We start from the raw sequence: 15883 nt of genomic DNA on the forward strand, positions 1-15883 counted from the left end.
CATCTCCCGGTCGTACAACAGCAGCACTGCTCCCCTTCTCTGTCTAAGAAAAGTATGTATGCAAACTCAAACTCCAGTAGGGACAATTTAAATGTTAACATTATTGAGCATGGACATTTTTTCTTTTAAAGAACTTTTCTTTCAAGAACTTTAGCATAAAGAGTTATATTTAATACAAAATAGTATTACACAGTTAATCTTATACCTCAAGAAAAGCAGTCGTAAGGGTTCATAGAATCATAGACTGCAACTTGAGACCAATACTCCTTGTTCTGTCATCTGGTACCAATGAGAACAGTCTAAATCCATCCTCTTTGGTTCCAAGAGCTAAATTAATTAAGCCACATTGCATATACAGTAGAACCTCAGAGTTATGGACATTCCTTGGGAATGGAGGTTGTATGCAACTCTGAAACATTCGCAAGTCTGAACAAAGCACAGTTCGGGCTCCAGATCCAACGGCTGACAAGCCAGGCCTGGCTTCTGCTCCCTACTCAGCCATGGCATTGGTTTGCAAGCTTCCCTGCTCCCGGCAGAGGCAGAGAGGTAGGTAGGTAGGTAGGTAGGTGTGTGTGTGTGTGTGCACGCGCGTGTCGGGGGTAAAAACAGTGCATCTCCCTCCCAGCAGCAGGAGGGGGTAAAAGCACAGTGTGAGGGGTGAAAGCAGTGCAGACCCCAGCACCGCTCCTGCTGTGCTGGCTGGCTCCAGCTGCCTTGGGCTGGCAGCCCCAGTGTCTTGCTGTAAATGGCTGCCCTGCAGGTGGGGCATCCCAAATGTGCCAACCTTTAAGATGCAATACAGGTACAGTATTTTCTTTTTTTTTTGGGGGGGGGGGGGTGTCTCTCCTGCTGCCTGATTGCTTACTTCCAGTTTCACTTGGTGTCCAGTTGACCTATAACTCTGGTGTTCATATCTTTGAGGTTCTATTGTATGTAGTATTTTCTATTCCTGTTCTTGTGACTACACGTAAAGCTTAACATATCAATAAAAGTAACAGAGTCATGTGATGTCAGTCAGTTGTTTACTTAAACATGAGAGCTAGAAGTATGTTTTTTATAAAGAAAAGCTTGAAAATGTGAATCAAGTGTAACTCATGCAATGATGGCCTTCCTGCATCTGCAGACAGCCTCCAATACAGGTAGGAGTCCACCATATATACAGACCAGGCCTTGCTGTTCAATGGGGAAGCTTACATGCCCCACCAGGCTCTGCTAGACTCGATTCCACTTGATAGTGTCTCAAATGTCCTTTCAGGCTTCCATCATCCATTCTGTCCTATTGGCTTCACAGGTTAGTTAAGGATAAAAATGTCTGGTAATCTCCCAAATGCTGCTCATCTGTGGCACCAAAATGAAACTGTAGTCACAGTAGGGTTGAACAGATATTTAAAATATTATCATCTCTCTCCTTTTCTATATGCTGTAATCAGCAGAGCAATGGTTATGGGCAGGAAAATAATTGGCATTTAAATTATTCTAACTGAAAATTTGAGCCAATATCCCTTTCAGGTGTAAACTGTAGTTTACACTTCTTAAAATTACTGTCAGGCTCTTTGCAGACTCAGGCACCACTGAATCTGTTTGCATTCAGTTTACACTTTTACAGTGTTCTTCTTTACATCCATAAGAGAAAGATTTACTAAAATAAATTAAAATCAAGATGCTTGAGAATCTGATGGCAGCCTAAAAAAAACCAACCACCCCACACCACAATACCAGCCTAATTAGAGCCCCAGTAGTTTAAAAAGGAGAGAGATGATAACCATCTACAAATATTTAAGGGATAGAAACACTAAGGAAGAAGAGGAATTAGCATGAGAGAGGGTATAACCAGGAGCCTCGGATTAAAGTTAAGAAAGGAAAATTTTAGACTGAATGACAGTAGAGAAATCTACTACTCTGTAGAATAATTTCCCAAAGGAAGCATTGGGAGCCCAAACACTTGGCATACTTTAACCTAGACAGGGCAAAATTCTAATAGAAGTACAAGATACGAGAGAATGCAACACTCATAGGGAGAATGAATAAACAACCTGCCAGATCTTTTCTATTTCTAATGTGAGATGGCATATGACCTGCACCCAAAAACAATGAATGGCTAGAGGCAAGGGTGGACAAAGAGTGGTACCACCCCATGAAGTTCCTGGCAGGTCCATCCCCCTATTGTAGTTGTGGAATGGCATCAGGAAATTGGCTAAGAGACCAACAGACTTGCACTGGGAGTGGAGGTGCAGTAGTGTAACTTTTGAACAAAGACAAGGTGTTGGTTACCAGTGAATGGATTGTCACTGGAGGGGAGGGATGCCACTACAAAACCATTAGCTAGGTTTTGCTGAGGGTCACTGGATGACTTGGAGCCAGTCACTGGCTGAAAAACCACTATTCTAAATTAAAGTTCTTGTCATTTTCTACTCTGCCAAGGCCTTTCAAGCCTTATGGCCCACCGTCACACAAATCAAGGCCCTGTTTCAAGGTGTGGCACAGCAAGCAACATACATTGGAGAACTGCCATACCGATATTGAAACTGAGAAACATACAGCCATTTCAAACTATGGTACTCAGGAGCTAGTGTCACTCCACACTACAATCCGTATAGATACTCTTCATACCAAAGAGCATAGTTTACAAGAGTGCATTAAGAGACTGGTGTGATTCAAAACCATACACAGTCTTAGCTCTCAATTGTAAGGGCAGAGAAGCAGTGAAAACGGCTGTCTGCCTTTGTCTGGGTGCTCTAACTGCTACCCTGTTTCCCCGAAAATAAGACAGTGTCTTATATTAATTTTTGCTCCCAAAGATGCGCTAGGTCTTATTTTCAGGGGATGTCTTATTTTTCAGAAATGAAAAATGCCTTATTATCGGTGGATGCCTTATTATCGGGGAGGTCTTATTATCGGAGGGATGCCTTATATTACAACGAGAGGCAAAACTGTAAGTAGGCCTTATTTTCGGAGGATGTCTTATTTTCGGGGAAACAGGGTATGCTGCTCCTACTTCACATGATGTAGTTGCACAGTATATAGGGAACTCTTTGACAGTTTATATGCCCAGTAATCTCTGTTCTATAGATCAGCAGTTCTAAAATTGTGGATCAGGACCCCAAAGTGGGTCAGAACCTCATTTTAATGGGGTCACCAGGGCTGGCTTAGACGTGCTGGGTCCCAGGCCTGAAGCCTGAGCCCCATCACACGAGGCCGAAGCTTGAGTGTTTCAGTCCTACGTGTTGGGACTCGGAATACAGGCGCCATGCCTGGGGCTGAAGCCCTTGGGCTTCAGCTTTGCCCTCCCACCCCAGACGGGTCAATGGGGCTCAGGCATCGGTCCTCCCTTCTGGGGTCATGCAGTAATTTTTATTGTCAGAAGGGGGTCACAGTGCAATGAAGTTTGAAAACCCCTGCTATGGATCATAAATGCATTCGGGGAGAGGGGGTAGTGTCAACTGCAGGCAGAACTTAGGTGACAAAAAAGGCTCATTAGGCCACAGGAAAAAAGTGCTCCTTCAGCAGCTGGCCCAAATTGTAATGTTCCAAAAGAATCCAAGCATAAACACAGTCTAATTCTCATTCATCCAAGAACAATTTTCTTGTCCCATGAGAAAAGACAATTCAAAATGGGGAGAGGGTCCAATAAAGACAGGATTCTAAATACCAACAGGCTGACCTAAGAGCGTGCATACACTGGTGATCGGATGTCAAGAAATACAGGCAGTAAAAGCACTAACAAGAGTAGCTCTGCTGCCACAAGTGCAGACTCAAGCACTTTTAGACTCTAGGAGGAAGCCTGACCTTAAGCGTGTTACTTATACAGCAGTTGGGATCCGGTGAACATGTCTTTACGTAGCTTCACCTGTTTGTGCAATAGATGTTATGGATATGCTAATGGATACTCTGAATTTGCTTCAGGTTACCACTACACCTAAACGTACACCATAGCATCAACCTGCCAGCACTGCCAGAAACATAACATATACACTTTGTGCTGAAGCCAGTGCTAAATTTGTAAGAAAAGAGGCGCTGGGGCTCAAGCAATTTTATTTACATTCATAACTGATGCAGAAAGCCCAGAGGTGCTGGGGCTATGAATTGCCAAACCCAGAGGTGCCAGGACTCGGCCTTGACAAGTCCAGCACAAATTAATCTCTGGCTGTAGCACAAGGAGCGAGAGGTCATTTAAAACATCGGGTTTCCTGGGGAAAAAAAAACATAATAAACAGAGCAGAGCAATAAGAGAAGCATTAAAACAAAGCAAAACTGCACAAGAGAGCTAGACAGCCGTAATACAGAAATACAGCTATTTCTCTAATTGAAAGTTGCTGTCTTAATAGCCCACATTTAAAGAAATACAGATTTGAAAACAGTCAATACTCCAAAAAATAAGGCAAGAGACTCAACAGCAAACAATAATAATTTTGAGAGGAGCTCATAATAGAGGGAGAGCAAGGAAAAGTAATTGAGCTGTCAAAGTAAAAGTAAAGAGAGTCTCGAAAACAAGTACTGGAGTTGCAGTAGTCAGCATTCAGTGCAGAGCTCTTGCAGGGAGTTCCTAGATAGGCTCTGGCTAGAAAATAACTGACAAGGTCCTAGAGGGAGCTGAGGCAATGGAAGAGGGAATGGAACATGGGAGCTGTTCCTGCTCCTACCAGTGTTTCACACGCTGATAATTTTAAGACCTTGTCTTGCACTACAAAGCTGAGGCCCAAGAATGAAAATCCTGTATGCATAGTATTGTTAAAGAATGATATTTAAAAGGAAAAAAAATATATTGACAAGGAAAGTGACTGAATAATTTAAATGTTGTTCAGTTAAAATGAAATGAGAAAAGGAAGTTAAAAAGGCGGATTCACTCTACTACGTTCATCTCATTCAGCCTGCATTGCTGGGTTCTGGAAAGCATGGCAACAGAAGCTGGCTTCTCAGGCTCTCAAAAATAATTAGCGCCACAAGATGTCACGCTTTTTAAGTGAATTGTTCTGCAAGTAGTGCAAAAAGACATATCAGTCTGTGATGCTACATCTGTATGTTATAATCTCCAGATAGAATAGGATAAGTTAAGAAGCTTACTCTATAATATGAGAATACACTGCTGAATAGAAGATTTAATGATTATATTACTGCATAAAGTTTCTCTAAATAAAAAGTTCACTGTTGCAATGATTCACATTTTATTTCTTATATTCACATGGCCATGATTTATAATAGGGTTACCATTCGTCCGGATTTACCCGGACATGTCCTCCTTTTTGTGCTAAAAATAGCGTCCGGGGGGAATTTGTAAAGCACTCACAATGTCCGGGATTTCCCCCCGGCAGAGCAGAGCGAGCGGCTGGGAGGGCTGCAGGGAAGTCCCGGGCTGGACTCAGGAGCAGCTGTAGAGGAGCCGGATCCGCCCTGCATTCTGAGCAGGCAGCTCCCTTGCAGCCCAGTCCGGCAGCACTGTGCAGGGCCAGGGACCGGGTTTTGTTGTGCAGGGCCAGGGACCGGGTTTTGTTGTGCTGGGGAGCTCAGCCACGTGTCCGGCTCGGCTGCACAGAGCCCAACACTCTGTTCTGAGCAGCAGGGNAGGGAGGCTTAGATAGGGAGTGGAGTCCTGGGGGGCAGTTAGGGGCAGGGGTCCCAGGAGGGGGCAGTCAGGGGACAAGGAACGGGGGGAGGGTTGGGGGTTCTGGGGGGGCGGGAAGTGGGAGGGGCGGGGGCGGGGCTAGGGCGGGGCTCCTCCCGTCCTCTTTTTTTCTTGCTGAAATATGGTAACCCTATTTATAAACTTGTAAACTTTCAAAATCAAATCAGTCACCCTCAACTTAGATTTTTTTTTTTTTTTGGTATTTCAATTTGTCACACAACAAAGATTTCAGTGTGTGGATGTGTGTTCAAGAAGTATCTATGAGCTTAGTGCCAGTGAAATTTAAACACTCAGTCCAGATAAACACACACACAAAACAAAGATAAGTGCTCCAGAATTCCTTCATTATAACAAATGTAATGTGTTTCTCTTGGATAGTACAGCAGCAGTATGTTAGAGGTTGTCATGGGCTAACAATTACGGAAGTGGCTCAAAAATAAAATGATCACAAGTTCAGGAGCAATTTTTATAAATGAAGGTTTTTTTTAAAAGTGTTATTATTTATTTATATAGGTGTCCAAAAAAGAGGGAGTCCTTTATAGATATGATTCTTAGTCTGAAAAATTTTGTAATCTTTAAATAGAAATACTGAACATCAGTGTTCACAATCTGGATTGTGTCTTTTAAAAATATTTCTAAGGCCTTTAACATGTCTAATTATATTTTAGTAAAATCTCCCTTTTTATAGTTCACTATTTTTATTACATATGCTTTATATTTGCCTTGCTGTTTTACATATTTTATATATGTAATATGTATCAAAATGCATTAATAAAATTAAAACCAATGGAGGTATTAATATTGGAAAAGGCTAGCTTTCATGAATTTTAGTGATGTTTAATTTTAAAACAGTTCATATCATTTTACCAGTGAAGTGGAAAAATCTGAAAATGACAAAAAAATATTTTTGTTAGTCAAAACCAGAGACAACTAGGAAGATCTTCAGAGGAATGTGATCTCTCTCTCTGGAAAACTTGTCTAACAGAACAGTTCTATGTTGCCCATAACTTGAGCATGGATAGCTTAAGTGTGGTTCAGTAAAGAATAAAAGCAGTTGTTCTTCAGAGATTGAGGATAATAAAGTTTTTGCCAAAAAATATCTATGACAAGTAAATCCTTAAGAGAATCACTGGAAGATAAGACTGCCTACTATTGGGAAGTCAACACTGGCATTTCAGTAGTTAAAAACACCCATCATCAATCCACCAGTTTTAAATTACAATTTAACTAGGCAGTTGCTTTGTCAATAGGTGCATCTTCTGAAGGTCTACATGCACTTTTTATGCTGGAGGAGCATCTGATCACACCTGGAGTGAAATCTCTAAACAAGGCAACAAGAAATCCAGGCACAAATTGAAAAGGACAGTTTGGATTTCTTATGCTGGAGTTGGTAATTGTATTTGGTGGTGGTATATTCCCCCAATATATTATACTGCATGTGCACATCATACATATACACATCATTAATGGGAAATAAAAGATGCATATAAAATCTCATTAGAAAATAACCAACTTTATCTGACAAAGTCTTTCTTTTCAGCACCTCCTATATACCAACACACTCTGTTCTGAGCAGCAGGGTAAGGAGGTCAGGGGGCAGGAAGGTTCTGGAGGAGGCTGAAAAGTGTGATCTCTGTTGAATACAAAATTGGTAAGCAATCATCCACACCAGATACACTTGGCAAGTTAGTGAACACATGATCACCTGAAAGTGATATTCACGCAATGAGGCATACATACACCTGTTACTAGTTCAAAGTTAGTAAAACCTCAGACTGAACACAGAGCCAATTTTGCATAAACTAAAACTGACATTTTTCAAAGGATGGCCTACAGCAAGATCAGAGTTACAACCAAACAAACTATGCTCATTTATGGTAAAAATGAGTGAGATGACTTCTTTTTGATAAAATAAAGACTGACAGTTCTAGCAGTAACAAGAAAAGAAACAACCACTAAGACCCACAGCATTTTGCTACTGAAACCTTAATCAAAAGGTAAGCGATTTTGTTTTGGCCTGGGATTGTAATACATGTATAATTGCTTCCAAAAAGCACAAACAAAAGAGCTGAAAAAAGATCAAGTCCCAGAGAGACTATGGCAAAATCAAGGAGAATTTATTTGAATTCAAAGAAAACTAATTTACTATTGATTGCGACTATAGATTTGTACTTTCAAAGCTAATCTATATCAAATCTGTAAATCTTTAAATCAAGACTTGGTATCTTTCTAAGGGCTTATCTACATATGGAGGAGGGAGTAGTGTATGCCTGTGGATTAGGTTTGTGTTCACAAACTGTTGCAGAATAAATATTCCAAAATAATTGTATCCACATGGCCGCGTTTTATCTGCATTGCTCTGAATCAGTGCATACACATGACAGTGACTTTTTTCAAAGTAAGTTCTCAGCATTCTGGGCAGGTATCCATAGTGCTTTGTGCCCCGGCTGTGACACAGCACCCCATATTTATTGTAGTTGTATCATATGATTATGACATAGTTATGATGCATGTGCCATGTAAGGAGTCTATGAAAAATTGTGATTTTTGAATATGATTATCCTATTTATGTGCATGTATCATTTTTATATCTGAAGTTATGAATATTGACTATGTATCTGTATTTCAAATGTGGTTACACCTGGGTAACACCCACCAGGCAAGATGCTTCCAGTCTAGACAGCTGGTTGTGAAGGGCCTGTTCAAGGTAATGGGCCATTAAAGGAAATAGTGGGCCTTAGGAGAAGCTTATCCCCCACCTGGTGAGCCTTCCTGAGAACGCTCCACACAGCCTATGAGTAATGGCTGCTATGACTCAGCACAGCGTGCAAAGGCATGTGACCAGACCACATGACCTTGAACTGCATTTTGGTATCTGTATTTTTCCACTAACCGGGCTGGAAACTTAGCTTGGAACAAAGGGTTCCTGCCATATGGAAAAACTATACAAGGTGGAGCGTGATATCATCTCTTAGCCTCACTCCCCACACAAGAGAACTCTTGAGGAACAAAGACGGCTAGTCCCAGGCTACAAGGATTTCTAACCTATATATGGAAACTTGGTGGACTGCTTGTATCATCAATCAGGGTGAGAAATTGCTAATCCAAATCCTTTCTGTTTAGTATATTAGGCTTAGTTTGCAGTTTTTGTTTGTTACATAATCTGCTTTGATTTGTTTGCTATCACTTATAATCACTTAAAATCTATCTTTCTGTAGTAAATAAACTTGTTTTATGATTTATCTTAACCAGTGTGTCTTTAAGTGAAACATCTGGGAAAAATCTCAGCTTGGTGCATATCTTTCCCACATCAAGAGGAAAGCAATCTATATTAATGAGCTTGCACTGCACAGATCCCTGGGCAGTGCAAGATGGTATAATTCTGGGTGTATATCCAACAAGGCTGAGGAGCTGGGAAATTAGCTGTTGTCTTCTATTTGTCCTTGAGTGGTTTAGATAAAGCACTCAGGTATCTCAGTTGGGTGTTTGATGCCACCTGCTGTCATTTTGGGTGATAACAGGGCCTGGAGAGGCTAGCTGAATCACCAGCAGAGCAGTGTGAGAAGGAGCAACCCAGTTGACTGGTTAGGAGGCACAGCAGTTCCCACGGCTCCCAGACTGCACCCCAGGGGGGTGACAATCCATCACATACTGCATACACATGGCACTGACTTTTTTCAAAGCAAGCACTCAGCATTCTGGGCAGGTATCCCATAGTGCTTTGTCCCCCTGCCGGGCTCTACGAATTCTGGAATTTTTCTCATGGCTCATTGTGGGATACCTACAGGAAGCCACTAGAATTCTGGGACTTAAGATCAAACTAAAATTCCCATGATTCCTCTGTCTTGTGCTGTCAGCCAGGATGGGGGGACCTCACTCAGTTACATGCCACTGCCCAGGCACCAATTAATACACACTATGTGATGCACACACATTTGTAATCATGCACCCAGGCAAATTTGGAAGCTAGCTGCCATGTTGTTGAGCCAGATTTGGCAGAGGAAGAAGTGGAGGAAATTGGACAACTACCCCTGGATACAATTTTTCTGGAGCAGCTTCACTTGATTCAATGCCATTTCTGGGCTTGGGGAACCAGCACTGACCATTGGGAAAGAACAGTGAGCTGGTCCTTGGATGGGCAGCAAAGGAGGCAAAATTTCAGACTGAAACATGTCATGTACATAGAGGTCTATCCAGAGCTCACCCTGAAGCTGCACTAGCATCACACCAACATGAAACCTTCCCTCAGTGTGGAAAATGTGTGGCCATAGCCATCTGGAAGCTCACCATCTCCAACTGATACTGATTAATAACTATGCAATCTGGTGTTGGTAAGATCAGTTGTCAGGGCTGTTGCCATGGAGGTGTGTGCTGCTATAAAGAAGTTGTTGATGGAATGAGTTAGAAAGCTTGACAATGCACAGGAGATTATTGATGGATTTGCACTGGTTGGGGTTCCTGATTTATAATGGGGCCACTGATGGGAACCTTGTGCCCACTCTCCCCCTCTACCCACCCACCCACCAGGCCTCAGGGTTTACAAAAAGAAAGGGGTATTTCTCCATGCTGCTCCAAGGCATGGTTGATCACCAATATTAATGTGAGGTAGCATGAAAAGGTTTATGATGCTAGCATCTTTTAAAACTCACACCTGTTTTATTTAACAAAAATTGGCATTTTTGCTCTCAGGACTTCTATGTACCATAACGATGTTGTGAGTCCCACTATCATTCTGGGATAGCCCGCTTATCTTTAACTTCCCTGCCTTATAAAGCCTTTTACTGGACACTTAGGATGGCAGAAAGGATCTTTATAATTATATTCTGAGGAGCTACAAAATGACAGTGAAGTATGTATTCGTAAGGCTGAAAGGAAGATGACCTTGTCACATAGTGAGGCTGGAGACTCGTGTCGCAACTGCTTGCTGTGTTTTGCATAACATCTGTTAGAGGAAGAGAGAGCACCTCACTGACAGGTGGGAAGCAGAGATGCAAAGAGTTTCAGGCAGCTATGAACAACCAATGAGGCTTCCTTTGCCAATTACAGCAAATCATCAGGGCCACAGGTCAGGGATGCCCTGTGCTCCTTTTCTGAGGCTAGGAGTTGTGGTGCTGCAATGTAATTTTATTATGCACTGTGGCATGGTTTCATAACTCTGTATACGGTTTTACTCAAACAGAAGATTATATGGTTTTTAAAATGTTATGCAACTGCTTGGGGTGTTTATCATTTATGGGATATCTGGTGATTTATGAGACTTTAGTGAACTTTTGTGAAAATAATTTTTACTGCTGAAATAGCGCAAATAATAAATACCATTTATATAACAAAACTGCAAACATTTATTGATTCCAACCACAACATAAAACAAAGCAAATGTTATACAACATTACAGTGAAGATGTGTAACAAATGCCTAGAAGTTCTGAGTTTGTACAAATGTTTGTGCTGTACTGGTCACACACATGTGTAGGTACGAGATTTTTGCGTGTTGCCTTTGCCTTCTGGTATAGGATGGTGTGGGAAGAAACCATCATTTGTGGGTGTTGGAGTTAAGGAGGGCTCCCAGCATTCACTGTTTTCAACATCCTGGGAGATGGTGGAGGAGGGAAGAAAGTGCCTGTTTGAACTTTAGAAATGGTACTGCTGCTCCCAGTACACATTGTTCTCCATGGGCTGCAGGACATGGTAAGGGCTTTGATTGCAAAGCTGAGTCAAAACATCCTCCATAAAGACTAATTTTTTACATCAGGTCCAGAAGCTGTTTTTTCCCGTCCCTATCTTTCTCAGTGGTTTCTCTGGTCAATTCTGTGTCATCTTCTCTCTCAGCAATGACACCTTCTCAGTCCTTCTGTCTCTCTGCAAGGAGAACATCCCTCCACTCTTCTGTTTTCTTAGCCCTCTTCTGGGATGCTAACAAGAGTTCCCAAACATTTCAGTTTTGGTCTTTTTTTTTTCTTGCCCCGGAGATTTGCTAGGCATTTTGCAATTGGTGACAGTCCTGGGTGCCATGCACAATCAGGCGCTGGAGCTGGGGAAGCTGAGAAACCAAACAAGTATTTATCGTAGTATTTCAAGTCTCCAGGCTTCACTGATAAACTGTTGCTTTTGCCTCAGTTTTGGAATACTATTTTCACAGTCTCTTCCTAGTCTGGGGAGAACTTACATATAGTAAGACATTTGTCATCTTAATTGCCTTTTGTATAGTAACCCTACTCCTATGTTGTTGTGGAGATTGGCTGGGTGTGCAGCACGGTTTGGGGATTAGGGCTGGTGTTTTATGTTCGGCTAGCAGGCTGAGTGGACAAACAGTAGCATTTGAGATTTGCATAGGTTGGGTGGTTGACTGGGAATGTGCAGGGGGAAGACTAGTAATTGCACATGCACCTGTGCAATCAGTCCTTCTATTGGAGGATGTTATCCTCATATGAGTCACCAAGAAATAGACAAAGATTGTTAAAAAGGCAATGGGCAGACCAGAAAGATAGGCAGATATGTTACTCACCAGAATGGTCCCCTGCCCTGCCTCAGAAGTGCTGCATGACTGTAAGGGGAACCCTACCTATACAGGAAGCCTCAAGAAGGCTGCTTTACCTTGAAACATCATGCCAAAATAGAGCACTGTCTTTGCCTTAACTTCTGTTTTATATCACCTGCCAACCTGCACAAAGTGTACAGCAAAATAAATAGGATTCTGCTGTAACTGTTTTGAACATAAGGAGTTAATGTTGAGAGTTATTTCAGCTACCCAAGTGTCTTTTGAACTCTATTCATTTTTAGTATTACACTTTGGGAAATATATCTCATAAAATGCTAAGCTAGCTGAAATTTCTGGGTACTGCTCAAATTGTGAAGCGAAGCGTTTAGGAGAAGAGGAGGCACTTTTGCATTTTTCTTCCTGTAACTGACATTTCAATAAACATGCCTACATTACAAGGGCTTTTTAAAAAAATATAGAATGTCTGCAGAGCAATAGCTTGACCAGGGGCAGAGAGTCCAGTGGTCAACCAGCTGGGAAAAGGAACATGAAGAGCACAGGAAAGGAGTGTTGGGGGTGGATGCCAGTAAAGTAAATAGCTGTGGGAACTGAAAATATCAAGGAATAATCCCCTTCAGGTCTTAAATTCCCAGGCACAGATACCAATTTTTAGAACACAGCATGGTGGGGAGGGAGGGCTGGAAAGGTTTGCAAAGGCTCTTAACTCCTGGTGGTGCCCACTGGACAACCAGAACAAAAGATTTTTGAAGTTACCCATACAATTTTATTGTAATATAGGACAGAATACTTACTGGGAGAGGTCTCCTTCCCAGCACTATCATGCTGAGTGTCCACCTGGGTTTTGGGAATTGTTTGCTTCTATGGGTTTGCCTTAGGTTTTCATGTGGGGAAAAGATCCTGGCTTCCACGGGAAATCTGGTCAGGGTAGGAGACTGTGTTCTCTTTGATGCCTTCGGTGCTGTCCATGACATACCAGGGTGTGATGGCCTTCTTGGAAAAAATCTGATCCTCAAAGTAGGGGTGAGTACTTGGAGCACTGCCAGAGGTCCTGCTTCTGTTCTTTGTGGGGGGGGGGGTTCTCCATAATTCTGCAGCTGCCTATTCCCAGTGTTGCAGCAGTGAGAAGTCCAAAGAGTGACCCCTCTTAGTTATTTGCTTTGATATACACTAGTATATCTTCACATTATGGTATCTGTTAAGGCAGCACTGAACTGTCTCCTCTCCCCAGATCACAAGAAAATCCCTGACCCTCTCTATGGCTCCATGCTCATGTAATGCTCCAGAAGTGCGTCGTCACAAGTGGGGTGGTTCCTGGCTAGTGGGGAAATCCAGCCAACCCAGAGAAGTAGAGGGGACACAGGGAAACACATTATGGCCCGGTGTAAAGCAATGTAGTATGGGATGGCAGTGGGAGGACTGAAAAATTAATCTGATATATAGATGCATCCACACAAATTGAATTTAATCTATTTTCAAAGTGGATTAGCCAATTTGCACTAATTGGCCAGTTAATTTGTAAGAAACTTGTGTCATGTATACGCAGGGCATTTTAATTTAAAAAAGAATGAAACACCCGACCCAACCATGTGTGTATGAGCCCTAAATTTTAATAAAAGTTATGGGCTTGATGCAGATATTATTGGGTTAGGTTCTATGGCCTACGTTATGCATGAGGTCAGAATAGATTACCACAGTGTTCCCTTCTGGCCTTAAAATCTATGCAATTACAATTTGCAAGACACAGAACACCACAGAGTCTGATTACTGCCAATAGATCCGGCAGGAATCCATTAAGGCCTACCAGTTTATGTATACACCTCAGAGTAACAGGCTAGACAAATGAGCTACTCACACAGGAAAACAAATCTGACAAAGATTTATTCCTTGCCCCTTTTGGATCACAAATACAGAGCAATAGAAGGAATGAGTTTGCCGGTACGCATGTTAATGAGCAAACAAAGATTTTACTTCACATAACATCTCAGTATCCCAGCAAAGCATATACCAGCACTACCTATACCCTTGGAAGAAAGGCAAAAAACAAACAAGTTTACCGTAACAGACATATAAAGCTGTTGTGCAAACTGACAACTGGATAACCAGTCCAAATGAGAATGAAAGTTAAAAAACTGGAAGCCAACAGAATCATTATCCCTATAGACGCATCAGGATTACATATTGTGGAAATGAACAGTAGAAGGTGCTAGAGAAATGTTCATGTTACTAGGAATAAGAGACATCCCAAATCTCTACTGATACAGGAGAAAGGTGAAAGCTTGTTTCTCCATGGAACAGATAGGGCAACAAAAATCTGCATCACTGCAGGCAGACTCATTACAGGCACTAATATCACCAAAGTCCCCAAATGCAAAATAAATTCAGTAAATAAATTTCAGTATTTTTATTCTGAAATTAAATAACCTATGTAATAAAAACATATTTGTTAGTTATATTAAAATGTTGACAAATTCATAACAAAAAGCGAGGCTCCAGAGCAATAAAGAAAGAGGACAAAACTGCAAAATATTACTACTGGACAGGGGCAGCTAATTTTTTTCCCAGCATCTTTCCACAGGTCAACTTTCCAAAATTTACTGTATGAAAGCTGTATCATGAGATCAGACCTCTGGAGATGCAGATGACCAAGTGTGTAACACCTTTGCAAGAGTTACTAAGAACTCGCTAAATGGAGGGCAGAGTTGTTTGAAAATCCAATTACATTTCAAATATTTCTTAAAAAACAGATGAAGAATTTGCCCATCACCAAACAAAATTTCCTTATAACAGCTCAAGCAGTATATAAATATGTAGCAAACCTCAATTCCAGAGATTCCAAGTGAGATTAAACTTCATCCATACTGTACATCCCTATGTGTTGCATAGTATTAATTTAATTTCCAGTAACCTTAGAAATGCATACATCAGCCACTGCGTTTCATTTCATTACTCAACGTTCCATTTCAAAATTGGGTGAGACAACTGTCAGTATGGTTAGCTGAATATTTTACTTCAGCTCTCATCAGTGTACAGTTTAATAATAGATTCTTTGAAAACGAAGGGCCAAATATTTAGAAGAATGTTGAAGCTTACTGAACAGAAACATATATAGCTTTTAAAAACAAAACTAAAGCAGTTCATCAGGATAATAAAAGTACCCTGACAATCCTTCTCTGTCTGAAATTCTAAATGTTTCAACAGTATTTAAGCTCTGGGGCAGGGACTGTCTTTTCATTCTGTGTTTGTACAGCACTTAGCACAATGGAGTCCTGGTCCATGATTAGGATGCCTAGGCGCCATGGCCAATAAAATAAACAAAAACAAAAATAAGAAGAGTTGGCCCTACGTATGGGTATGTATTTCTTCATAAACCATTACTATATATCTCCCATGGTTTCTTTTGCTGATGGCCTGTTCTAACTCTGACATATAATTCATGTGACATAGAGTCATAGAAACTAGTTATAAATAAGAAGTGAGAAATGATCACTTTTACTGTGACAGAAGGGAGTCTATTTCCTCACAGAGGTACTTGATCACACTTTCATAATCATTCTTCATTGTGAACACTATTTTGCTTACCTTGCGTGGCTGAAAATCATACTTCACACAATGCTGAAAACCTTTTCCTTTTGATTTCAACGATGTAACTATTAAGCAGTTGCCAACAAAATGAGCAGAGTACCCAACTCCTTTGCTAGTGCGAAAACTGAAAAGAAAGAATAAATAAGGACAAAATAGTATAAAACTCTCTGGGAATTTTGGGCA

General features: G+C 41.3%; 1 protein-coding gene across 14 annotated transcripts in view; it reads right to left on the reverse strand.

Moving 5' to 3' along the window:
• The window catches only part of NBEA (neurobeachin), an 834265-nt gene that overhangs the window by 644514 nt on the left and 173868 nt on the right, over window positions 1-15883 (reverse strand). For all 14 annotated transcript variants that reach the window (XM_034758618.1, XM_034758629.1, XM_034758620.1 and 11 more), the window contains exon 6: window positions 15698-15824. In XM_034758618.1, the coding sequence (XP_034614509.1) occupies window positions 15698-15824 (127 nt within the window). The remainder of the gene's footprint in view (window positions 1-15697; window positions 15825-15883) is intronic.

The sequence above is a fragment of the Trachemys scripta genome, chromosome 1 (assembly GCF_013100865.1).
Source record: "Trachemys scripta elegans isolate TJP31775 chromosome 1, CAS_Tse_1.0, whole genome shotgun sequence".
NCBI lineage: Eukaryota > Metazoa > Chordata > Testudines > Emydidae > Trachemys > Trachemys scripta.